Source organism: Saccopteryx leptura, chromosome 11, assembly GCF_036850995.1.
Source record: "Saccopteryx leptura isolate mSacLep1 chromosome 11, mSacLep1_pri_phased_curated, whole genome shotgun sequence".
NCBI lineage: Eukaryota > Metazoa > Chordata > Mammalia > Chiroptera > Emballonuridae > Saccopteryx > Saccopteryx leptura.
In genome coordinates, this window is record NC_089513.1 from 31,347,280 (window position 1) to 31,373,830 (window position 26,551).

Consider the following 26,551-nt stretch of genomic DNA (forward strand, 5'->3'; position numbering starts at 1 on the left):
TTATTCTCTTTATAAATCTCAGAATTTTTCTGTAAATACTATTTTCTTTGATCACTGTTTACTCAAGGCTACAAAATTTTCTTTAAACTGTCAGTCCAGTTTAAAGACCTGAATAATTATAATAAATGACTGTAAACATTTTAAATTCCATTTATACTTTTAATATAGTCTATTAAGCATTTCAGATGTCTGGCAAATTGGTGACGTTTAAAGTAAAACCTTCCTAAGGAACTAAAGAACTCTAATGATTAAACGTATAATGAATCGAGCCTCCCATTTTAACATTTTCTTTACACATTTAATCAGACCTCATAATTTCAAGTTAATCACAAATTGAAATCAATTATATTTTTATTTTTTCACATATGCATTTTGTTTTGAAAAGATAATATGTTAAGAGGATATTTTAAAACGAGGTAGCTGGCCCTGGCCGGTTGGCTCAGTGGTAGAGTGTCGGCCTGGCATGGAGTCCCGGGTTCGATTCCCGGCCAGGGCACACAGGAGAAGCGCCCATCTGCTTCTCCACCCCTCCCCCTCTCCTTCCTGTCTGTCTCTCTCTTCCCCTCCCACAGCCGAGGCTCCATTGGAGCAAAGATGGCCCGGGCGCTGAGGATGGCTCTGTGGCCTCTGCCTCAGGTGCTAGAATGGCTCTGGATGCAACAGAGCAACGCCCCAGAGGGGCAGAGCATCGCCCCCTGGTGGGCATGCCGGGTGGATCCCAGTCAGGTGCATGCGGGAGTCTGTGTGACTGCCTCCCCGTTTCCAGCTTCAGAAAAATGCAAAATAAATAAATAAATAAAACGAGGTAGCTGAAGTTAGTGGTGGGTATGTGGTAAGCAAACTTCCAAAATCCCTTTCCTAAAAGATAAGAAATAACTTCACAGCGACAGTATTGTCTAAAACCAAACATTTAAAAATCCTCAACAAAATATTATCAAACCAAATATACCAGTATTAAAAGATTACATACCAAGTGTGATTTAGCCCAGGAATATGCAGTTTGTTGAACGTATAAAAATCAATTAATGTAATGCACCTTGTTAATAGAATAAAGGACAAAGAAAAACACATAATCATGTCAATAGGTATAGAGAAAGCACTTGACAAAATCCAACACTTTTTCAGGATTTAAAAAAATAAAGCACTCAACAAACTAACAATAGGATATAGAATAGACATCAAACGTCCTCAACTGATAATGGGCATCTATGAAAAACCCACAGCTAACACCATACTTAAAGGGTGGACAGTTGGATGCTTTCCCATTAAGATCAGGAACAAGACAAATGTTTTGAGGATTCCCAAGACCATACATACCAGGTTGGTGGTTCACTGGGAGGATTACGGAACTTGGGAGGTGGTCATGTAGTAATTTATTACAGCAAACGCAAAGGGAGAAGTGCACATGGGGAAATCAGGGAAACCTGATGTCATTTTTCAAGAGTCTTCTCAGTGGAATCACATGGGACATACTTAATTTCTCCAGCAACGTGACAACATGTCTGCAGTGTCTACTAGGGAAGCTCACCTGCTCATAGGAGTCCCAACCTATTATTGTAAGTCAGTCATTTAGACACCTTCTATCTAGTTAGTGTATATGAAATTCCAGAAGGAAAGCAGGTGTTCAGAACAAATATTTTTTTGCACTAACCTTTAGGCACAGTGAGCCATTCTTAACAAGGAATGGTGGGAATGCTCCCAAAATCCAAGATGCAAGATCCACAAGGCCAGCCTTATAAGCAGGCTTTTCTAACATTGTAATGTGAGGTCTGCTAGCTTTACTCATTTCTTTACAATAAGAATTCCCCTCTTACCATTTTTATTCAACATTGTATTGGAAAATCTAGTCAGGGCAATTAGCAAAGAAAATAAAGACATGCAAATTGGAAAGAAGGAAGTAAACTTTTTTTTTTTTTTACATATGACATGATCTTGTATACTTTTAAAAAATCCTAAAATATTCATAGAAACAAACAAAGCAATCCTACACATTAAGTGTAAATTGGTCAGGCTCTGTGGCTACAATTTTTAAGTCACATAAATGTCCTCTTTTTCTGCTCTGAGCACATTCACCTGCCTATTGTAGAGATGTATGAGAGCAGGTCAATTGCAACTCTACAGACTCTTCTTCCTCTTTCAGAATCATCTCCAGGTGTGACAGAGGTGACCATCACGGAAAGGGCACCTGCCGAACGTCATATGATTTCTTCATGGGAACAAGTAAGTGTTGCCTGTTCAATTCTCGCCTTCCAACAAAGAGAGGTCAACTTAAATGCCCCTGAGAAGGAAAGATTAGGGCAGCAAACCTATTCTAATCTCAGTCCGTGGCTGCCTTCAAGGTAGAGTTCGTTTCCGTTCCTGGTCTTGCCACTGAGCACCCTCTTCCATTCCGTGCCATTCCCCAGCATGGATCATCTCTGAGCCTGTCGTGTGGAGGCACTGGAACATTCACAGCTGTTCACAACAAAACTAAAAATACAACAGGGAAAGGAAAAATGAAACGTTAGTAAGCATGCCAGGCAGAATGTGGTTAAGGGTTGCCGGGCAGTACTCACCAAGTGAACAGTTAGTGCTCCCAACCCTCCTCTGAACTTTCATTCATTAATTCAACAAAATTTGTAAGCTTCTAAAATGGGCCAGGCGTTGTCTTTGGTATTGAGTAATGGGGAATCAGTAATAATAAAAAAAAGGGCACAGCTTCTTACCTCTTTACCTTACTGGCTAAGACACAGTGTAAATCACTGCAAGTATGATTATAAAGCAGACTGACTACTGTGAACTAGGTGAAGGGAGCATTGTCAGGAGGCCTAGTCTGGAGGATGAGAAGGATTTTTTCTCAGAGAAGTTATGAGAAGCTGTTAACCAGGCAGATGAGATCTGGCAGAAGGGGCTTTCGACCTGTGTGAAGGCTTCAAGATAAGGATCCCACTTTCCGAGAGCATAATGAAGACCCTATGGCTGGAACACAGGAGAGCAAGGGAGAGAGGTTGACAAGGACAAGGACATGTAAAATTACTTAGATCATTAGGAGTTTGCTCTGTTTCTTGGGTGTAAAGGGGAGCCAGTGAAATGTTTTAGGTGGAGAACTGGGAAGTCCAATTTTTCTGCTTTGGAAAAAACATTGTGGCTAAATAACAGCAAATAGATTTGACTAAGGAGCAAGAAATTACCTTGTTATATAATGAGTGCCTGCTAACACATATCACATAAGTTATTTCATTTAGTCCTTGTAGTAGCTTTGCAAGGTAGGTATTGATGGCTCCTGAGGCTCAGAGAGGTTAAGAAGTTTGTCCTGGCCATATACCTACCAGGTGGCAGAGCCTGAATTTGAACTCAGGGTTGCCTGCCTGGTCTTTTTTGCAGACTGCTCCTGTGCCAGTGGTCATCACTATGGCAGTCTTGTCCTCAGCAGCCAAGCAGGTGATGAGTAGATGGGTTTGTGTGCACATGTGCATGTTCAGTCCTGTATGTAGGGCTCCCCCTCCCGGGGCTGAACCAGCAGCAGCTCCTCTGACAACTCTGTAACTGGTAGCTGATGTTTCTCTGTATGACCTCAGCTCAGGAGCTCCCCACCTTTCTCCTGGGCTTACTCATCTGCATCCCCACTCGCACTCACAGTCCATAATAGAAAAGGGAGTTCCAGAGCGGTGTCTGTCTGTTGGACTCTCCCTGGTTGATCAGCCAGAGCCTGCTCCTGGTGAGGCTGTGACTCTGCCAGTCTGGCCTTTCTGACATGGTTTATTACATCCCTCCTGGTCCTTGACTGGCTTCCGCAGCCTTCTAGACAAAACTGCCTTGGTGCTTCTGTGTGCTAAAGAGGAGATCCTGGCTTGGAAAGTCAAGTTCACAGACCTGGGTGAAGATGTGAGTGCACAGGAATGCCTTGTCTGGGGTGAAATACCATTAAGGCTCTGTCATACTGTGTCACTGATGCATTGAAATAATTTACAAGGCATGTTTCTTCCTGTGACCTATACTAAATATTCCCCAGAACTCTCTGAAATGGCTACCCATCAGTCCCAGTATTTCTCATTCTGTAGTCATTCGGAGCATGCCTTCCTGGCTGCTTTTTAGGGCTAGAGTCTGCATCTGATCTCATTGGGATTTAATCTGCCTCCTGGACAATAGCACCTTATTGGGTTTCCTTTTATCCTAAATTGACATTTAGGAGAATACAGTTCTCAAGTTGGACAAATAGCCATCGGAGATATGAAAGAATTAAAGGGTGAGCATGACAGACAAAGTTCTTTAACTAACTGAGATAGCCTACAGAATGTTTTCTTCAGAGACACCCAGTTGGGGGAATTTCTGTGAAAGCACCTAGAGTACTGAGATACACTGATTTGGAATTTTTTATTGAGTCTTTTACTTGAACTGTCTCAGACCAAAATCCAGTAAAACATGCCATATTAAAGTATAAGCAGTAGTAGGATCAGTAACGTAACAATTCACTTGAGCAGTTGGTATATTCTGAAAGGGGTTCATAACCCCCAAAAGCTTAACAGGTTTTTGTATAATTTTTTTTTATTCAAAACAGACATGACACTCTCCGTGCTGTTTGAGTACCTACTTTCGTCATTTAAGCAATGGAGGGCAAAAGTTTTGAGCAGGTCTGAAATACCTCGTCCCACTTCCTCACCCAAAGGGTTCCTGAGGAGCACGCTTCCACAGGAGAAAGTGTGGCGGGGCTCCCAGGCTTGTGCCTGCACCTGAAAGTGTCTGTACTGGAGGGGGGTCTAAGGAGCTGGTAAGTTCCCTTCTCCAGGGGACTGACCCAGGGCATAGCACCATATGGTACAGCTGCTGTCCACAGCTGCATAAATGTGGCCAGATAACGTAGGTCCTCCAAGAGAAGGCCCGCTGCCTCTGCCCTGCCCTGCCCTGCCCTGCCCTGCCCTGCCCTTACAGGCAAATGCAGCCCTCTGGCAATCCCACTGAGATCAGCTATTAGGAGGCACCAATGGAGGAAGACAGTAGGAGTCTTATTCCTGCTCTAGGGCCTTGGCTAAATAAAGTAACTTCTCTGGGTCTCATGTTCATCATCTGTAAAAAAGTGGTTTGAAGTCAGTTTTTTCTTATCTTTTTTTTTCTGATAGAAATATTTATTTATTTATTTTAGAAATTAATGAGGTGACATAGGTCAGTAAGAATACATAGGTTTCAGGTAAACACCTCTATAGCATTTGAACTGTTGATTGCGTTGTGTGCCCATCACCCAAAGTCAAATCATTTTCTGTCACCATATATTGTCTCGGCTTTATTGAAGAACTCATCCAGGCCTAATATTTTATGATTCCTTGGTGCACATGTAGGAAGAAAAAGTTGAAACTAAAACTCAAATGACCATATACCTGCTGTATCCCCTAAGGTTAGAGCAGTGGTAGTCAACCTGGTCCCTACCGCCCACTAGTGGGCATTCCAACTTTCATGGTTGGCGGTAGCAGAGCAACCAAAGTATAAATAAAAAGATAGATTTAACTATAGTACTATAAAGATTTATTCTGCCAAACTTAGCGAAAATTCGACATAAAATTCATTGGTAAGTAATTATTATTATGCTTTAACTTGCTGTAACTCTGCTTGATAAATTTTATAAAGTAAAGTTACTTCCCTACTTTATAAATCACCATTACTGTGGAACCAGTGGGCGGTTAGAAAATTTTACTACTAACAGAGATACAAAAGTGGGCGGTAGGTATAAAAAGGTTGACCACCCCTGGGTTAGAGGAAAAGGTGAACAACCTCTTTCTATTTTAATGTGTTTCTCCCTTCTTTGTTCTTTGAAAAGCAGGTTTAGTCCACCTGGTTTTGTGCAGTTGTGGTTCATGTTCACGTGCTGCTGCCTGCCTTTTGTAGTGATGGTATAATGTCTACATTGAGCTTTTCATCTTTTGGGCACCGTGAAAGCTTCTGCCTCTTAATTTTCCAGCTTTCTGGTGTCAGGAGAGTTCTATTACTACTAGGCATTTCAGTGACATTTTAGAGTTGCAGAGTGCTGTACAATTCTTGATTGGTTAAACTTTCTAATCCCCAGATAAAAATTCAATTTACTGATGGTGAAACTGGCCCATAGAGGCCAAATGATTTGCAAAATATCCTCATCGTTTTAGCCTTTCTCTTCTAGTCTACAGAGAGTGGGTCTGAACCTCCCTACAGATCTGTCCGTCTCACGCTCCTGCTGTCAATTTATCCTAAGCATCCTTGGGGTAGATGGCAGCCTGTGACCTCTTGTCACTGGGAAGCCCCTTCCCCTGTGCTCTGACTCTGCCTGGTGGCTCCTCTGTGTTCTCCCCAGGTTAGTCCCTCTCTCCGGTGTCACACCTCTTCCCCTGCACTGGCAGCTCCTCCCGAGGCTTTCCTCCTCTCTTTATAATTAAAATAAAATCCCTGAGCCGCACATCTCCCTCTCGGTACTCGGCCACTTGTTCCTTTCACAGCCACACATACAGGAAAATGGTCCAAGGCTGGGGACAGCAAATGACTTCTTTAAAAGGCTCTGTGAAGGCCCTGGCCGGTTGGCTCAGTGGTAGAGCGTCAGCCTGGCGTGCGGAAGTCCCGGGTTCAATTCCCGGCCAGGGCACACAGGAGAAGCGCCCATCTGCTTCTCCACCCCTCCCCCTCTCCTTCCTCTCTGTCTCTCTCTTCCCCTCCCGCAGCCGAGGCTCCGTTGGAGCAAAGATGGCCCGGGCGCTGGGGATGGCTCCTTGGCCTCTGCCCCAGGTGCTAGAGTGGCTCTGGTCGCAACAGAGCGACGCCCCGGAGGGGCAGAGCATCGCCCCCTGGGGGGCATGCTGGGTGGATCCCGGTCGGGCGCATGCGGGAGTCTGTCTGTCTCTCCCCATTTCCAGCTTCAGAAAAATACAAAAAATAAATAAATAAATAAATAAAATAAAATAAAAGGCTCTGTGAGCCGTACAGTGTCTGCCTTCTGTACGCCTCCCTCTCTGCAGCTGTAGGACTGAAAGCCGCCATGGACAGTCTGAAATGCATGGGCACGACTGGCTTCATAATACTATTTACAAAAGCACATGGCAAGGCAGAGATGTCCAGTGGGCTGTAGTTTGCTAACCCTGGTCTAAGTTACTGTCCCCTTCCTTCACTTCAGTTACCCATCATCCTTCTACAGCCTCTTTTCCCACCTCCTGTCTGCGGATGCCACTGTCAACAATCACGGGGGACCTCTTCATGGCTAAAGCCATCTTCATCCCACTTGACATCTCTGCTGCGCTTCTCTGTTACCCATTCCCTTCTCCCCGCGCTCTCCTCCCGTGGCTTCTGCAGCACCTCTCGGGTTCTCCCTTCCTCTCTGTCCTCCCTGGTGGTCTCTGCACCGACAGCTCCACGGCACTCCTCTGGTACATATTTGTCTGTGTGAAATTAGGAATATGTTTGGCTCAAAGAAACGTAATATTAAACTAAGAATAGCTTAAACAAATGAGAGTTAATATTTCTTGCATAGCGACACCTCAGGTGGACATTTGCAGTTGGTTCATCAGTCCCGACAATGTTAAGCCTGTCTTTAATTCTCTCGGTTTTTTTCCTCTATGGTGGCCAGATGATGGCTGTGGTCCCACCAGTCACCTCCAAATCCAAGGCAGGAAGAAGAAGTGAGAGACGAGTTTACAGTTTAATGCCCAGCACTAGTTGCAGAGGAGGTTTTAAACACAAGTATTGAACTGGGCACGTTCCATCTCAGACAGAGGCCAAGGACGAAGGAGGACGAGGCAGGTTTGACCCGCAGTCCCCGTGTCTGCGCAGCTCCCCCGCGCCCGGCCTCACTGCCGCGTCCGCGCGGCTCCCCCGCGCCCTGCCTCACTGCCGCGTCCGCGCGGCTCCCCCGCGCCCTGCCTCACTGCCGCGTCCGCGCGGCTCCCCCGCGCCCGGCCTCACTGCCGCGTCGGGGGCGTCCGGCCTCACTGCCGTGTCTGCGCGGCTCCCCCGCACCCTGCCTCATTGCCGCGTGTAGTGCCCAGCGCGGTGTTTCTTCTGTACGAACACGTAATAAATGTGGGATGAATGAGTGAATTCGAGCACAAGGGTCAGAAAGAGTGTAGACCTTTTCCAAGGTCACTCGGGTTCTTTTCCATAAGCAGCCCTTACTTTCAGTCGGGAGAGCGAGGCCACCACATCACCACCTCCGCAGCCCAGCGGCCCAGAGCAGAGGCTCCCCGACCGACTGATCCCGACTAGAATTCTGATGGCTGCTTAAGCCTGGGCCGCCGCAGTTTTGAAGGTTGTTTTGGCTGGTCTGCCGTCTACAGAGCTTCACTTCACAAGACACATGGTGCCCCAGACAGGGTGATGTTTACACATTTTGTTATCATGTGTTTTCAGAGGCAGTCTGAGGGTCTGAGGAAGACCATGCTGCCTCTCTTCTGAGTCTTAAATAGTACTCCTCGGGCGCTGACCTTTCACACCCCAGTCTCCAAGAGAAAGGGTTCCAGTTAACCAGACCTTCCTCCTCGCCTCGGGGGGAGTTTAAGACCATATCTGGGAAGTCTCCTGGGGATCTCACCCCACCCCTCCACGCCCCGTCCCTCCACAGCGCCGGGTCTTCCTTCCGCCACACAGGCATCCTCCTGGGTTTCGGCAGGGGCGCCGTTCTCACCGCTCCTGTTTTCCAGTGGTTTTAGTGCTCCTTTTTGGTGGGCGTCCTGGGCAAGTCTTCCTCTGGCTGCGGTTGCAGGTGGGCTCATGCAGAGCCTGCCCAGTGTGGACAAGCACCTGTGAAACATTAACAGCTATGCTACGGCCCCTTTGCCAGCCTGGTCCTGCATGCGGCCCAGCCCCCTTCCCTGGAGAAGTGGCATCTGGAAAGGAGGGACCCGGTGTGGGATTCCCAGAGGCGAAGGGGAGTGGAGGTGGTGACGCCCGAGCCCTATGCTCGAGGTGCAGGCAGTGCTCAGAAGGTCTTTCTGAGAAGCAGGCTGATAGTTCCCAATACGTCAGAGTGGCTCAGGTCCTTTGATGGATGGGGCAGTAACAGTTTGTTATGGGCTCTCTCTAGAGAGAACATTGTAGATAGCCTCCTAGGTGAAGAAAAAAAGCAAATCGGGAATTATGTGACAGTCATCATCAGGGTACACGGATGGCAGTACCATGTCAGAGCCACACTTATTTCAAACACTGGTAAGCACTGTCCTCCCTCCTGGACTTTCTCCCTAAATCCTCTCTCTAACCTTTAACCCCCTGTCCATTCACTTTCTGCAAGTTGTCTTCCTTTTCCTTTTCACCCCCACAAAAAATACTGGCAGGGAAGTCCTCTGAAGTGGGCATATGGCTTCCCAGAGAAGAGGGGTCTCTTTCCAGATTGGACACGAGAAAAATTAAAATAACAGTGACTCTGAGTCACTGGCCAGGGCAGAGCAGCGCCCTAAACATGTCCCTGAAAGCTGCACTCGGAGGAAATTCCTAAAGTCAGTGCGCTGCAGGGCCCACCCCAGTTTGGCTGCCAGGGGTGAGGTCTGTGGCAAGGCAGCAGCAGACCACAGCCACCAGCGACTGGCATGAAAATAATGGTGCAGGCTTAATGTTTTCATGAGCCTGGTTTACTTGGCATTCTGTGGTTTATATTAGTACAGTGGTACCTTGACGCATGAGCACTTTAAATCATGAGCAATTTGAGAGACGAACAGTCACTCGCAGGATTTTTTTGCTTTATCACGAGCAGATCATTTGAATCACGAGCTTCTGCCACCCTCCACTAGATAGCCTGCCAAATGTTCTGAAAGGGAGGAAGAAACAAACTTCCACAGAAAGGTTTTTGTTGAAACAGCCTCTAAGTCAAGGGTAGTCAACCTTTTTATACCTACTGCCCCCTTTTGTATCTCTGTTACTAGTAAAATTTTCTAACCGCCCACTGGTTCCACAGTAATGGTGATTTATAAAGTAGGGAAGTAACTTTACTTTATAAAATTTATAAAGCAGAGTTACAGCAAGTTAAAGCATATAATAATAATTACTTACCAAGTACTTTATGTTGGATTTTCGTTGTTTGGCAGAATAAATCTTTATAAAACAACTTACTATAGTTAAATCTATCTTTTTATTTATACTTTGGTTGCTCCGCTACTGCCCACCATGAAAGCTGGAACGCCCACTAGTGGGCAGTAGGGACCAGGTTGACTACCACTGCTCTAAATGAAAGTGAGAAAAATGTGGCAAAAAAGCCAAAAGTCAGTAAAGAAAATGATGATTAAGCAAAGTAAAAAAATAGCAATTAAGTTTAGCAATAAAGTTACGTATTATACATAGTATCTAAGTTAAATTTTGCAGTTAAATGTAGCATTAAGTGTGTAGAGAGTAAGGTATGTTAAGCAATAGCACACAAAATGAAAACCTCCTCTGCCTTCGCCTCTGCCAGCATCTTCAGCTGACCTTGAAGGTAAATACACTTCATAAACCAGTTTATTTCTTTACATTCTCTCTTATTATGTATATATGTATATGCATGTGTATTTGTTATTTATAAAGTACATTTTCTTATTTAAAAGCGTATAAAACAAAAAATTCATGTGGTTTTTGGGGGCTGGAATGGATTAATTGCATTCTCATTCATTTAAATAAGGAAATTTGATTTGACACACGAGCAAATTGAGTCATGTGCTCAGACATGAACCATTAAACTCGTGTGTCAAGGTACCACTGTATTTGAAATGTATTAAATATTAGATTTCATTTTTCTATTTTTATGATATGAATCACTTTTTAAAATAATGCCAAATATTTTTTTCTGTGAAATTAATGCTATAATAAATGTTATAATCACTACTGCTGGAATTCTTCAGCTTAATTTAAAGATGAATAAATCTCTTCTCAGCTGGGATTTCATGGAATCCACCTTAGAAAGGCTCATAGGCAGTAATTTCCTCTTGTTCACCACTAGATGGCACTAGTCACCAAAATCTAGAGAGAGAAAGGCAGTCTGCACGGGCCCTTTTCCTCTGAAAGCTCAGAGGATGTGCCACTCAGGAGGCACTAGGAGCAAGCCCTCAAGTCCAAATAAAATTCTAAGTAGGAAAATATGTTAGCTCAAGGAACTAGAGAATCATTTAATAGGTTATACCTCTTTGATACTGTGAACTAAGTAAGGGAGATAAAACAAAACTGCTCATAATGCATATTTTAGTTCTTAGATCAAAAATATGCAAAACCTGTTTTATTAAAACAGTTGTTGTCCATTTAATAATATAGAAAACACTGCTTCAAATCATCTGCAAGCTTGAGATTTGCTTTTCAGTTGCAGTTCTTAAAGATGCTGTGCCCTAAAATCATACTTAGGTAGTCTTCTCTCTTTCTGCCAAGCTCGCATCCCATCCCACATCCAGTGTTTTTTAGACTCAGAGATTATTCTTGAAACTGGATTCACAGAGTTTAAGTGACACTCAAGGTCACTCAGCTAGTGGGAGAATTTTGAAGTAAATTCAGATCATCTTGCTACACTCTTAACTTTCCTACACATTGTGTACCTGGCACAGACTGACAATATGACTAAAGCAAACCTGACATGAGCAGTGTCAGTATCACATCTCAAGTGTCCAATAAGCTAAAAGTATGGATGGAGTTATTACCATATCGCCCCTCTGCCTGGATAAACATGATGAGAAGTCAATCTAAGAGACCCAGGAGAAGAATTAAGAACTCATCGTCTTGTACTCTCCAGGGGTTTAATTGGCTAGAGATGACTGACTGGTCAAGCATGTGCACAGATTTGAGTTACTTAGAATTTAGGGCGTGTTTTAGCCTCCTGAAAGGATACTAAGATATCACTTTCTTTCTACCACCAGATTGGATGATTTGCTGTCCCTAATGAGATATTTGTTTATATCCTGTTATACTTTTTTACTTAAGAATTTTCAGAACTAGTAGTTTCATTGTATTAAGTGTTCTAGAGGTATATACTCTTCACTTTTAACATGTTCTTGTTTATTCAGTAATTTATTTCAGAAAGTACTTTATGAGCATGGGTCTGAAATTTTGGTAGTGATTGCCTTGCTCCAGCATCATCCACGCTTTGCCAGGGGTCTCCTGTGACCCCATGTTACCTACGTCTCCTCCTCCCTGAGCAGTCCTTCTCCAGCTAGTTCTCTGCTGAGGCATTACTATGGAATTCTGTACCTTTTGACAACCTTCACCCATTTTGCCCCCTGCTCCCCAGAAACCACAGTCTGTTCTTTGAATCTATGAGTTCAGCATTTTTTTAGATTCCACATATATGTGAGATCATACAGTATTTATCTTTCTCTGTCTTATTTCATGTAGCGTAATACCCTCAAGATCAATATATTTGCTGCAAATGGAAGGATTTCCTGTTTGGTTTTTATAACAGCTGGATAATATTCTGCTGTATATATGGGTCACATTATATCCATTCATCCGTCAGTGGATACTTAGGTTGTTTCTACATCTTGGCTATTGTAAATAATGATGCAGTAAACATACGGTGCAGATATTTTTTTGAGATAGTGATTTAATTTCCTTCAGATCAATACCGAGAAGTGGAATTGCTGGATCATATGTTAGATTTATTTTTAATTTTTGAGGAACCTTAAAATTATGGTCTTGTACTCTCCAGGGGTTTGGCTGGCTAGAGATGACTGGTCACGCATGTTCACAGATACATGAGTTACTTAGAATCCTGCCACATCCTCACCAACACTTGTTGTTTTCTTGTATTTTTGATAATAGGCATTCTGATAGTTGTGAGGTGGTATCTCATTGTGGTTTTGATTTGCATTTTCCTGATGATTAGTGATGTTGAGCACCTTTTTATGTTACCTGTTGGTCATTTTTATGGCTTCTTTAGGAAAACATCTACTGTATTCAGTTTCTCTATCCATTTTTTAATGACTGCTTTCTATTGAGTTGTATGAATTATTTATACATTATTATATATTGGAAAGAATATTCTTTATATGTTGAATATTAACCCTTTATCGGATGTATGATTTGAGAATATTTTCTTCTGTTTTGTAGGTTGCCTTTTTATTTTGTTGATTTCCTTTGCCATACAGAAGCTTTTTAGTTTGGTTTCATTTGGATTTTCTGTTGTTGTTTTCCTTTTATGGTCTTTGCTTTTGGTGTGAAATTCAGATAATCACTGACAAGACCAATGTGTAGGAGCTTATTATCCCGTTTTCTTCTAGGAATTTTATGGTTTCAGGTTTTACATTCAAGTCTAACCTATTTTGAGCTGGGAGGTCTTCATACTGATTCAGTCTCCTCTCTAGTAATTGTTCTGTTCAGTGATTCAGTCTTGGCAGGTTATGTTTCAAGGAATTTTATCCATAACTTCAAGGTTATCCATTATGTTGGTGTATAATTGTTTATAGTGGTCTCTTATGATCTTTTGTCTTTCTGTAGTATCAGTTATAATGTCTCTTCTTTAGTTTCCGATTTTATTTTAATCCCTTTTTTCCCCGGTGAGTCTAGCTAAAAGTTTGTCTCTTGTTTATCTTTTCAGAAAACTAACTCTTAGTTTCATTGATCTTTTCTATTATCTCTTTTTGGTCTCTGTTTCTTTCTACTCTGATTTGGTATATTCTTCCTTCTACTAATTTTGGACTTAGTTGTTTTTTTTGTTGTTGTTGTTTGTTTTTTTTTCCTTTTCTAGTTCCTTGAGGTGTAAATGTAGGTTTGGGAACTTTCTTATTTCTTGATGTAGGCGTTTATCACTGTGAACCTCCTCCTAGGACTGCTTCTGCAGCATCCCGTAATTTTTGGTATGTTGTATTTACGTTTCCTTTGTTGCGAGACTTATTTCTTCTTTCGATTCCTTTGACCCAACAGTTGTTCAGTAGCATGTTGTTTAATCTTATGTTTGTAAATTTTCTGTTCTCTTTTTGTGATAGATTTTTATACCATTGGGGCCAAAAGCAATGCTTGATATGATTTCAGTATTAAAGTTATTGATAATTGTTTTGTGGCCTAATATATGATCTATCCTGAAGAGTATTCTATGTACACTTTAGAACAGGGGTCTCAAACTCGCGGCCCGCCGAACAATTTTGTGCGGCCCGCAGACTAATCCACGAAGTTCAAAAAATTTTGGATAAAATTAAGTAAGCCTAGCGGCCTACTTGTATTTTTCATTTCTCTAGCATCCTAGCTAGATATTAGCTTAGTTAACAGCAGTTGTGATGCGAACTACAGTTTCTGGTCGTTTTGTGACACTGAGTAAACTGCATGTATGATTGTGCTTGTTGTACTGATTTTTTTTTGTTTTCAACTGCAGTGAGAAAAGTGTTGCGTAACAGTTGCCTTTTGTAGACCTAGTGCGGCCCGCCGAACGGCTGTGATCTTGCTCTGCGGCCCACATGCTGAGTTGAGTTTGAGACCCCTGCTTTAGAAGAATATATATTCTGCTAATTTTGGATGGAATGTTCTGTTAATATCTGTTAAGTCCACCTGATCTAATGTGTCGTTTATAAGTTCAGTGTTCTCTTACTGATTTTCTGCCTGGCTAATCTATGAATGGTAACTGTAGAATATTTGAAGTTACCCTACTATAATTGTATAGCTAGCTATTCTCCCTTTAGGTCTGTTAATATTTGCTTTACATACTTAGATGCTCCGATGTTAGATGAATAAGTATTTATAAATTGTTTTATCTTCTTCTTGGATTGACTCCTCTATCATTATATAACGACTTTCTTTGTTTCTTATTACAATCTTTGTCTTAAAGTTCATTTTGTCTTATATAATCTTATATAAGACAAAATAGCTACCTCATCTTTCTTTGATTTCCATTTGAATGGAATATATTTTTCCATTATTTCACTTTCAGTTAGTGTGTGTCTTTATATCTGAAGTATTTTATAGGCAACATATATATACTGCTCACAAAAATTAGAGGATATTTCAAAATGAATATGAAGTGATAAAATATCCTCTAATTTTTGTGAGCAGTATAGCTAGGTCTTGTGCTTTTTAAGGCTTTCAGCCACTTTTTGTCTTTTGATTGGAGAATTTAGTTCATTTACATTTAAAGTAATTACTAATATGTATGAATAGACTTAGTGCCATTTTGTTCATTGACTTCTGGCTGTTTTGTAATTCCCTTGTTCCTTTTTTGTTCTCTATTTTGTGATTTGATTATTTTTTTGTATTGGTATGCTTAGATTGCTTTTTTAAATTTTATATATATTATAGGTTTTTGTTTTGTGGTCACCATGAGGTTTACAGAAAACAGTTTTTAACAGTCTATTTTAAGTTGATAATAACTTAAGTTTGAATACATTCGGAAGCTCCACCTTTTTATTTTACTCTCCTTCTCTGCCACACATTAAAAAAGAGATTGAAATTTGTATTTCTTTATCTTGTATATTTATTAACAAATTATTGTCATCATATTTTTACTACGTTGAACATTGATGCTTGATTTATAAGTGATCAACCCACCACCATGACATTAGATTATTCTGAATTTAACTATACATTTACCTTTACCTGTCATATTTATACTTTCAAATGTTTTCCTGTTACTAATTAGTATGCTTTCATTTCAACTTAAAGACGTCTCTTTAACATTTCTTGTACAGCCAGTCTAATGGTGATGAATACCTTCAGCTTTTGCTTGTTTGGAAAGCTTTTATTTCTCCTTCAGTTCTGAAGGACAACTTTGCCAGGTAGAGTATTCCTGGTTGGCTTTTTTTTTCCCCTTCAGTACTTTTGATTATATTGTGTCACTTTCTTATGGCCTGTCAAGTTTCTGCCTAAAAAAATCTCCTAATGGTCTTATGGGGGTTCCTTTGTTGATATCAAGTTGTTTTTCTCTTGCTGCTTTTAAGATTTTCCTTTTGTCTTTAACTTTTGACAATTTAATTATAATGTCTCTTTAGAGTCATTATTTTTGGAATACTGAGCTTCCTAGATTGAGATGTCTGTTTCCTTTCCCTGGTTAGGGAAGTTTCCTGTCATTGTTTATTCAAGTAAGGTTTCTCTATCCCTTCTTCTGAGACCCCTATGATGCAAACAGGTCTGTTTGATATTGTCCCATAAGTCCCTTAAGCTGCCTTTACTGTTTTTCATTCTTATTTCTTTTGGCTGGTATGATTGGATGAGTTCCATTGCCCTGTTTTCTAGTTTGCTGATCCTTTCTTCCACTTCATCTAGCCTGATATTGAAACCCTCTTGAGTTTTTTCACTTTATTTACTATATTCTACACCTTTGTGATTTCTGTTTGGTACTAATATTTTCTGTTTGTTGAAATTCTCATTTATGTATTGTTTTCTTGAACTTGGTGAGCATCTTTATGATCACTTATTTTGAGTTCCTTACCAGGTAAGTTGATTTTTCTGTTTCATTAAGATGTTTTTCTGGGGTTTTATCTTGTTCTTTCATTTGGAACATATTCCTCTAATTCATTTTTCTTGACTTTTTGTCTTTCTATGTTCATTTCTGTGTATTAGATAAAAGAGCCACCTCTTCCAGTCTTGAAGGAGTGGCCTCATGTAAGAGATGAACCTTATTTTTCAACCTTGTCCTAGGTCTTGGTTTTCTCTCAGATGTTTGTGATTATCCAGCCTACTTTGTCCTTAGTGTCTTCCAGTAGTTGAGGGTGGGCCAGGATCTATCAGTGTCCCAAAGGGGAGGATTTCAGTGAGCACCTAGATGCAATTGAATGAAAGCTACTTTTAACCCTTTGAGTAGTGAGTTTTTTGTTAACCCTTTGAATGAGGATGTACATGAACTTCGTACTACTCAAAGGGTTAAAGCAGGGATCCCCAAACTTTATACAGGGGTCCAGTTTACTGTCCCTCAAACCGTTGGAGGGCCGCCACATACAGTGCTCCTCTCACTGACCACCAATGAAAGAGGTGCCCCTTCCAGAAGTGCAGTGGGGGCTGGATAAATCGCCTCGGAGCCACATGTGGCCTGTGGGCCCATAGTTTGGGGACGCCTGGGTTAAAGTATGCAAATACTTTGGCAATACTTTTTCTGGGTAAGACTGGGAGATAGGCTTTTCTTTCTATTTCCTCTGCACCAAGACCTAGGGAGATAACCAGTTAAGAACTGTTTCTCTGCTACCATCTTCTTGACCCTGTGAACACAAGCCCTGCTGGACACTAGAGCCAGGCTGTCAACAGATGTGTCCTTTGGGCAGAAGTCACCAAAGCTGGGGCACCAGATGTAGGCACAGCCGCCATTCACAGAGACACCAGTGGTGTGGGGTAGGGCAGAGGGAGGGTGTGAACATGACATCTGCTGTCCTTCCCATCCCTGGAGAAGAGGGCATTTGGACTCTACATGTTGTTAAAGGGTAAAAGGATAAGCCTGACCCTTGGGCTATATCTTTTAAGAGCTACAAGTAGAGATCTTTCAAGGAAAGATACCAGTTCATTCTGCTGCCTCTGGGCTGTGCCTTGAGGATATAGCTAGTTAAGAACTGTTACTCTGTTTGTTACAGTCCTGTGGGACCCAGAGATACAGGCCCTGCCACTAGCACCTGTCAGTGGAGGGGTATATGTCCCAAACAGCAGCTGCGAAACCCGGGGGGTCAGAATGTGTAGATCCTTTCCCAGAGTCACCTGCAACCTGGGGTGAGGCAGGAGGAGAGCGTGAAGGTCCTACCTGCTGGCTTCCCCGTCTCTGGAGAGCACTGCAGTTGCCATCTGGGTGTGTATTACATTAGAAGCCTGTCCTCGGGCAGAAGCTTTGAAGATCAGCAGTTAGGCCTCTTTTACCAGAGACTCCTGATTCCAGTCTGCTCCATACTGGGCCTTGGGAGGGCAGCCATGTGACTCTGTGAGCCCTTTGAGCGCTTAGTTCGCTATGACTCTGTTGGCTTTCAGAGTTAGATGTTTTGAGGATCCATCTATCAGGTGGAAATCTTAAAAGTTGGGGTGTCACATGTGGGATCCAAATTCTCCTCAGGAAGAGTCTGAGAGCTGTGAGTTCTGGTTGTGTGTCACCCATCAAGGGTGGGTTTTGTGGCGAGCTGGTGATCAGCCATTTCTGCCTATTTCAGTGTGAGTTTTTTCTTGCTTGCCTGACATGCAGCAGTCGTTTAGCTAGTTTCTGAATTTCTTTCAAAGGGAATTGTTCAATATGTAGCTGTAGATTTGGGTGTCTATGGGAGGAAGTGGGCTGAGGAGCCTTCAGTGTTGCCATTTTGACCCTGAACTCTACTCGAGTTTTATAAATAGTTTTCACAGTCTTCCTCTTTGGGGGGATCTGAAACATGGTAAACAGTGTCCCCAGTTGCTTTGAGGCATAGCCCTATGCTCTTTCCCAGCCCTGACCTAACAGCTGCTGTGATTCTAGAAAAATAACTGTGTGCTGCCCGAGGATGTGAAGAATTTTTACCTGATGACCAATGGCTTCCACATGACATGGAGTGTGAAGCTGGATGGTGAGTCAGCCCCCTTGCTGTATGGGGTCATTTCCTGCCTGAGAAGTTAGACAACATAAGTCTGAGGGCCATTACCGCTTGAGTCTTTGAATCTGGATGGCTTTCATGGGTTCTCCTAAAGTACAGTGTCCACAAGCTGTGACCAAAGCTAACATATACCATCGTTCTTCACCCTATCCCCATGCCAAAGTCTGGCCAGTCCTTAACTGGAAGCTTATTTTAGAAGTTTCCTGTTGAAATGAGATGAAGGAAAGAAATAATCACCACACAAAAATCCTGAGCCACCTCAACTTGAAAGCCCGAGGAACCCACCCCCAAGCAGTTTCCACAGGGCGAGCTGCAGTGGCAGCCTCTGGTGGTCAGAAGAGGGGCTCCTTCCTTAGTTCTCTGCACAGTGACGATTTCAGGGCTCTTCCTCAGACCAGAGCCTTTCCTTCTCTCCCTCACATCTCTTCAGCCTAAGTCACTGCCCATCTCGGCATTAGCTATGTCTGCGACAGACGTCGTGTGCAGATGTGGGAACTCATGGGGAGAGCGTGCAGAGATGCAGGCACTAGGCAGACATGGAAGGCAGTGCTGCCCGTGCAGGGGAGCTCCAGTCCCATGTCATCAGCTGGGTAACCCTGAGGTAGCCGCTGAGTGCAGCCAGTTCTCGGCACAGACCTCCCTGTCCCCTGGAGGCCTCTGTTCCCTCCATACTCTAACCACGTCCCTAGATCTGCCGTCCTTGGGAAGCGCCCCGCTCCTCTCCATGCCGTCACGGAGAGTGCAGTCACTGCTGCTGCCAGTAACTGTGCAGACCGCTCTCCCCTTCATGGCCTCTGCCTCCTGACTTTCCCTTTTTTGGTGATTCCCAAAGCCTTACTGTTTCTCTCTCCCAAACGAGCAGAGGCACTTCTTGTAGCTTACTACTGAGCATTTAAAATGAACTTTCAGTGTAAAATACTGTCCTCAGATGGCCTAGAAACCGTTCTTGTCACCAGTATCAGAAGTCTGCTTTATAGAATGGCCATGGCCTTTGGAGTTTAGTGCACCAGAGAGAGTGGACAGAAGCGAGACTTGCTCACATCATGGAGATTGGTTAGCCCTTCACAAGCTTGAGAAAAGAAACATTTCAGGAAGCTTATATGAATAAGCCACTCTTCATTATTATGCCTTCTCTAATCCTCCCAACTCATTTGCCTGTCCTTATTCCCATTAACATACCCATTTTTCACTGGGTAACTAGAGTCAGTGACAGGAAGGCCAGCAGAGGTAGCTCACTGTGTTGACTTCTTCAGTGCTCTTTTCTTTTTGAATGTTCCGTGGTCTGTACACCAGCTGTTTTATTGTCGCACCATTCCAGTTCTTTAGCAGTCAGAAGTGTATGTCTGTGAGCCATCCTGTGTCCAGCACCCTGTTCACAAGGCTTCTACATAATAGATAAGGAAAATACACGTTCTTATTTGTACCCTAATCGCAGAAGACTGCAACCAAGCAAGAAGCCTGCTAAGTTGTCCTCACTGAATAAGGAAAAATGAAGTAAAGGGGGAGGGATTGTCCATCGTGAAAGCTTATAACAACAAGAGTAGAAGAAGGGGCAGGTATAGAATCGAAGCTGTTACTCCTGTGGAAAGCGCATGTAACTTCTCATGCAAGGGAGAGAAGGAAGAAGAACATTTTTAAGTCCTTTCTCTTCGAACGGGGCTCCTACGCTAGATCTCCCAGTTCCTTTGCGCATCCTTTGTAATTCTTCTTCAGTACTCCGCCCTAACACAGGTACTGGGGACTCTTCACTGTGGCCCCAGTGGCTTTTTTTTTTTTTTTTTTTTTTTTTTTTTTTTTTGCACGATAGGTTGGTGCTTTAGAGCATGTAGCACAAGGATTCTCTTCTTCCACTTTCTATCAGATTTCTCGGCCCTAGGATCAAACAGTAAGTGGGCTTAGGTTACTTAAGCAGAAGCCCAACTGATAACCATGGTAACTAGGCTGTTACTCCATGTAATTCTCTTTAATGTTCCCATAGAGAACACGATTCCATTGGGCAGCATGGCAATTAACAGTATCACCAAACTGACTCAGCTCAACCAGTCTTCCATGTACTCCCTTCCTAATGCTCCAACTCTGGCCGACCTGGAGGACGATACCCAAGAAGGTACTGGGGGCTTCCGCTCTGAGTTAGAATTAGCCTGCTTGTTTCCCTTTGGTAATGTAGCAGACTGTGGGAAGATTTTGTGGCATTATGTTTCTCCAAACCCTTCCCATCCATGACTAGAAACAGCTTGTATCAAAGGAAATTTCCATGAAGAAAATGCCAGGGTTGGAATCTTTGTTTTGCTTCCATCACCCACTTCAGCCCCTGGCCCATTTTAGACCCTTAATGAATACTTGGTAAATGACTGAATGTTACAGATTAAACTGTACTCAGCATTTCCGTATCCGAGGTTTCTGGGAACATGGCAGTCTACATGCAGCTCCCTTCCTCCCTCCAGGCTCTTTGCCACTTCTGATTGAAACGGCTTATAATTCAGACGGCTACGAAGCTCTGAGCACCCGAGAAGTGAGGACTTCCTCAGTCAGAATAGGGTTTGGCTGCACGTCACAGACCCAGTTACAGTGTCTGAACTAAATACTTTTATTTTCTAACAACCCTGGACCAGGCTGGTGCGGCTGCTCGAGGAGCTCAGCGCTAGAGTCTCCTTCTGGCTCCTAGGGCACCAGCCTTGGTGTTTGGTTGTCATCCTCATAGGCGAGGGATGCGGGCTCCACCTCAAAGCTTCCAGCTTGTTCCAGGGAAAAATGTAAAGGGCAGAAAAACCCGTCTCTCGGCAGAATCTTTCCCTTCTTAGCAGGAAAGCAGTGGTTCTTTCAGAAGCCCTTCCCTGTAGCCATTAGTGAGAACAGAGTCAGGTGACGCATCGCTGCCACGGGCTGTGAGGAGGTGTGTTTAGCTATGCAGTATTGATTGGCTCCTCAAGCAGAATTGGGGTTTAAACAAGAAAGAAAGAATTAATATTGAGTAGGCCACTAGCATCTCCAATACTGAGGCCTTGGGGTGCACTGAAGTCTTGGCAGAGAGAACCAATACAAGACTTTCTCCTTCAACTGGACAAGCTGTTGGACAGCAGGAGAAGTTCATCAGCTAGACTGTAAAGTGATGGACCCTGCAGAAAGCCGGTCACTCAGAGACGTGCAGAATTCTCAGAGGTGGGGGGAAAGTCACACTGACTGCATATGTGTGTGCCAGGCCCACTGACCCTTTAAAGACAGAGTTAAGTAAGTGGAGGAGTCTTCCCTGCTCTTGAGGCCGGAAGAGTAGAGTTAGATTAGACACCAGAGAGGATGTCACGGGGCCTTGGCCAAGGACTGAGCTGGGATAGAGACCACATTGTACGACATATTCATGGGGTTAAAAACCATTTCCTATAGGGAAAAAAAGTAGAGATTTTTCAATTAAACAACTGCTGGATGAATTGAAGACTATAAACATTGAGACCTGAGTTAGTAGTCTGAAAAATGAAATACAAGAAATATCCAAGAGCACAGATGAGTAAATTTAAAAGGGAAAATTATGACGGAAAAGGTAGTAAGGTAAGAGAAATAGAAAATAGATCCAGGAGACCTTCCATTGGAATTACAGGTGCTGAAGAAGCAGAACAATGGATGGAAAGACAATAAGTAAACAGTAATAAAATACAATTTCTCTGCAGATTAAAAAAGTTCTCCTAGACCCAAATTGAATTCATGAGAAAAGAGACACCTAGGCATTACATGATATGGAAAAAAATTACAGACGTCTAAGTAAAAATAACAATTTACTTGTGAAGGAATAATAATCAGACTTCTCACCTGCAACAGTGAAACAGGAAGATAATGAAAAAGCACATACTGGTTAGTGATAGAGAAGTCAAAGTCAAGAGTCCTGAAAATATAGATCAGACACCTTCCAGGTATAAGACTTATTAAAGGATGCCTTAAACTTCGAGGATATATTTTAACCAAAAGATATATGATTTAAATGAAACTGAATGGAGAGCTCCAGATGTGGATGCAAAAAGAGGAAAGGAGTCAAGAGATTAGTGAATCTCCTATGAACAAGAAAGAATGTGTGTATTTGAAATTAAATTGAATTCTGGTCAAGATGGCAGAGTAGGTCAAGGTTGTGCTGGCCTGCCCTGCTTCCACATCACAGGTGCACCTAGACTTTAGAACAGCCATCGAGAACCACCTGAAGTCCAGCTGAACAGAAGTCCTGTAACTAAGGATACAAAGAAGGAGCCACAGTGAGGCTGGAGCAGAGGTGTGGACGGGCATGCTGCATAGCTACAGTGTGGTGATTCAGAATCAGGAGAGACTTGCCGGGGGTCCCCTGAGGAGCAAGGAGTCACAGCCCGCCCGACACTGGGCACTCCAGCCTAAGGAACCAGTGCAAGGAAGAGGGGTCCCTATAATATCTCTATGAAAACCAGTGGGGAAATTCTCCACATGAGACGGAGGACTGCTGGAAACCCAGGTGCTCCTCTTAAGGGTCCCACAGATGGACTTCCTCACTCCCACTGCAGGGGCAGCAGCTCAGAAAACACCAGGGACCTATGGGAACTAAGTTGACATGCTTCGGGTGAGAACTCAAAGGGCAGGGGTCAGGCAGGGGTCTGGGATGAAGTACTGACAGGTGCCATCATTCCTTCGTTGAGTCCTACCCGCACCCAGTATAATCCAGGTGAGCACCAAACCGGTGCTCTCCATTAACCTAACACTCTTCACCGTGTTCTGGCAATTCCCAAGACCCCATCCCACCCAACTCACGAGCCCGGCCTAAGCTGCTTCCGGTAGCTTTTCCACAGGAGCAGCCTGACTCGGCTCCCACTGCAGACCTTCTGAAAATTGCTCAAAGGCCCACAAACCCCAAACTAGCAGCAGCTGGCCTCTTGCTAAGCAGCCCCAAGCCTGGCACAAGCAATGACCTGTCCCAACTTGCATTTGAACTCCCATCAGGTGGCCCTAAACCTGGCATACGCAGCAGCCGATCTTGACTTGGAACATAGCTGTAACTAAGCAGCCACTAGCTCGGCACCTGCAGAGGCTGGCCTCAGCTCACAGGTGCCCAGCACAAGGGGCAGCCAGCCTCAGTTCACAGCATAGCCTCTTCCCAAGTGTGTCCAAGTCCAGCATGAGCCAAGCAGCAACAAATCTCAGATCACTTTAGCTCCTACCAGGTGGCCCCAAGCCTAGCATAAGTGGCAGCTGACCTTGGCCTGCCTAGGAGCCATTGCCAAGAGGCTCCAAAACCTATACACCCAGTGGCCAGCTTTAGACCACACCAGAGCCCCACCCAGCCAACTTCACAAATGACATACCCAAATGGCCAGAGCCCCTCCAAAGTGACCTTCGCTTCGTGGGGTCAGCCCCTGCACAAGAGCTCGTCTGCGGTCGACACAGCCAGTGAACCCACCCACAGATGTGTCGACCGCAGTCGGGGTCAGCTACAACAGGAAGTCACACATCTCCCACAAGGAACACCCCTGGAGCACCCAGCTAAGGTGACTGGGACACTGCCATTTCCCAGAGATGTAGCACACCTAATATGTAGAAACAAACAAGGGGTCAACTAAAATGAGGAGACAAAGAAGTTTGCTTCAAATGAAAAAACTGGACAGAACTCAAGAGAAAGAACTAGACGAATGGAGCCCTCAAAAGGAACCCACTCTGCCAACACCTTGATCTTGTCACTCCGGAACTGTGAGAGCCACACAGTCTGTGGTACTTCGTTACAGCAGCCCTAATAATGAATATTAAGACTGTTCCGGGGTTCTCATAGTAGGAACTGTAGTACTGGAGAGGAAAAGAAGCAGAGAGGAGTAGGTTTCATACTACTGAAGGGAAGAAATTGTACACCTTACTGGGGAAAACAAGTGTCTTGGTGTACCAGTTTTCTATTTCTGTATAACAGATTACCACAAATTTAAACACTTAAAACACCATAAATATATTATACAAACAATACAACTGTTTTCATGGTTCATGAATGCAGCTATAGATTAGCAGGGTCTTTTGCATAGGGCTTTCCCAAGCTAAAACCAAGGTGCCAGCCAGTGCTGCGATCTCATCTCTGACATGGCGCCTCTTCTAGGTTCTCTGGCGGTTGACATTAGTTTCTTGCAGTTGTGGGATTAAGTTCCTGTTTTCTTGCTGGCTGTTTGCCATGGGTCACTCTCAGCTCCTTGCCACTTGACTCTCTCACAAAATGGCAGCTTGCTTCTCAGCCAGCAGGAAAATTTCTCCCCAGTCTGCTACAACAGTTTCATAGTGTTCCCTAATCAGGAGAGCAACTGCTGTTATATTCACAGGTCCTGACCACGCTCAAAGGAAGGAGGTTTCGCAGGTTGTGCACACCCAGGAGCAGGAGTCTTGGGGCCAGCTTAGAGCTCTGCATGCCACACGTGGTTTAGGAAATGGTATATTTTCAAATACAGGTAGAGTCATATTATCCAGTCGTGCAAGCAGACAAAACAAAAAGGAAAATAACTCAAGAAATAAAAAAAACTACATTAAAATCTCTTAATAAGGGAAATGTTGACTCACATGAGAAAAAACAAGAGAAAGGGAAAGAAACATTATAAAGCAAAATAACAAAGCATTAAGAGAAATAAGATAAAACAGCATTCATTATATCAGATATGTTGGGATGGACTTTCTCTTTTGAAAAATAAACACTGTCACATTGACATAAAAAGCACAGCTCAGCTATGTCATTTTCAGGACCGTGCTTAAACTGATGACAGACTTCTTCTGGTAATTCAGAGCAGCCTTCCTGCTGAGGACAACTCGGGGGCCAGGGCAGTGTGGGAGCTCATCTTCCTAAAAACATCAGAGCTGACAGGGTGCTGAGGTAGCACCAGGTCAACATCCAGAAGAAAATAGAATCCAGGGGAGAGACTCAGCATTTGGGGTTGCTTTTGCCTGGGGTCCATTGTACATTGTTCTTTTCAAAAGAGACCATGGCCAGTTGGCCCAATGGAAGAGCGTCTGCCTGGCGTATGGAAGTCCCAGGTTTGATTTCCGGCCAGGGCACACAGGAGAAGCGCCCATCTGCTTCTCCACCCCTCCCCCTCTCCTTCCTCTCTGTCTTTCTCTTCCCCTCCTGCAGCCAAGGCTCCACTGGAGCAAAGATGGCCGGGCACTGAGGATGGCTTCATGGCTTCTGCCTCTGGTTGCTGTGAAGCAACACCCACGTGGGCAGAGCATTGCCTCCTAATGGGCATACTGGCCGGGTGGATACTGGTCGGGTGCAGGCGGGAGTCTGTCTCTCTGCCTCCCTGCTTCTTACTTCAGAAAAATACAAATAAATAAAGAGACCATGGGGCTGCTCTGAAAAGCTGAGAATTTGACCCATATGTTAGACAAAGGCAATAAAATAGAATCCAAGAACTACAAAAGATGCCACCATAAAAACCACAGTTCTTTTAGATGACAGAATGAACCAGAAGTAACCACACTTCATGTGGACTCTAGCTCAGGTATGTCATCTGTGTGTCCCAGAAAATGCTAAATCCCAAAATTGAACTAAATTGATCCCAGCTTCCTAACCACCTCAGGGGCTTAGCAGAAAGAAACAAGCTCATTTTAAAGAAATTCTAAAATTGTGTTAATGGTTGCACAACTCTGTAATTATACTAAAAACCATTGAATTGTATAGTTTAAATGAGTGAATGTATGGTATGTGAATTGTATCTCAATATAAAACTCTTTTTTCAAAAGAAAATTCTTAGAAGATAACATCATTCCAGACCTCAAATTGTTTTATAAATGATTTTTCAAAAAATAATTCCTGCCTGACCAGGCAGTGGCGCAGTGGATAGAGCGTAGGACTGGGATGTGGAGGACCCAGGTTCAAGACCTCGAGGCCGCCAGCTTGAGCACGGGCTCATCTGGTTTGAGCAAGGCTCACCAGCTTGAACCCAAAATCACTGGCTTGAGCAAGAGATCACTCGGTCTGGAGTCCCCCAGTCAAGGCACATATGAGAAATCAGTCAATGAACAACTAAGGAGCCGCAACTAAGAATTAATGTTTCTCATCTCTCTCCCTTCCTGTCTGTCTGTCCCTATCTGTCCCTCTCTCTGACTCTCTGTCTCTGCCACAAAAAACAAAAACAAAAAAACCCCCACAGTTTCTACTAAAAAATAACCAGGCACATGAAAAACCGCAGCATGAATAAGAA

General features: G+C 43.6%; 1 protein-coding gene across 2 annotated transcripts in view; it reads left to right on the plus strand.

Annotated features, from left to right (window-relative positions):
- Nucleotides 1-26,551, plus strand: part of TPGS2 (tubulin polyglutamylase complex subunit 2) — a 35,681-nt gene that overhangs the window by 2,037 nt on the left and 7,093 nt on the right. The window contains exons 2-4 of one of the 2 annotated variants that reach the window (XM_066352419.1): nucleotides 2,141-2,220; nucleotides 18,266-18,353; nucleotides 20,359-20,487. In XM_066352419.1, coding sequence (XP_066208516.1) covers nucleotides 2,141-2,220; nucleotides 18,266-18,353; nucleotides 20,359-20,487 — 297 coding nt within the window. The remainder of the gene's footprint in view (nucleotides 1-2,140; nucleotides 2,221-18,265; nucleotides 18,354-20,358; nucleotides 20,488-26,551) is intronic. The other variant, XM_066352420.1, reaches the window with a different exon arrangement.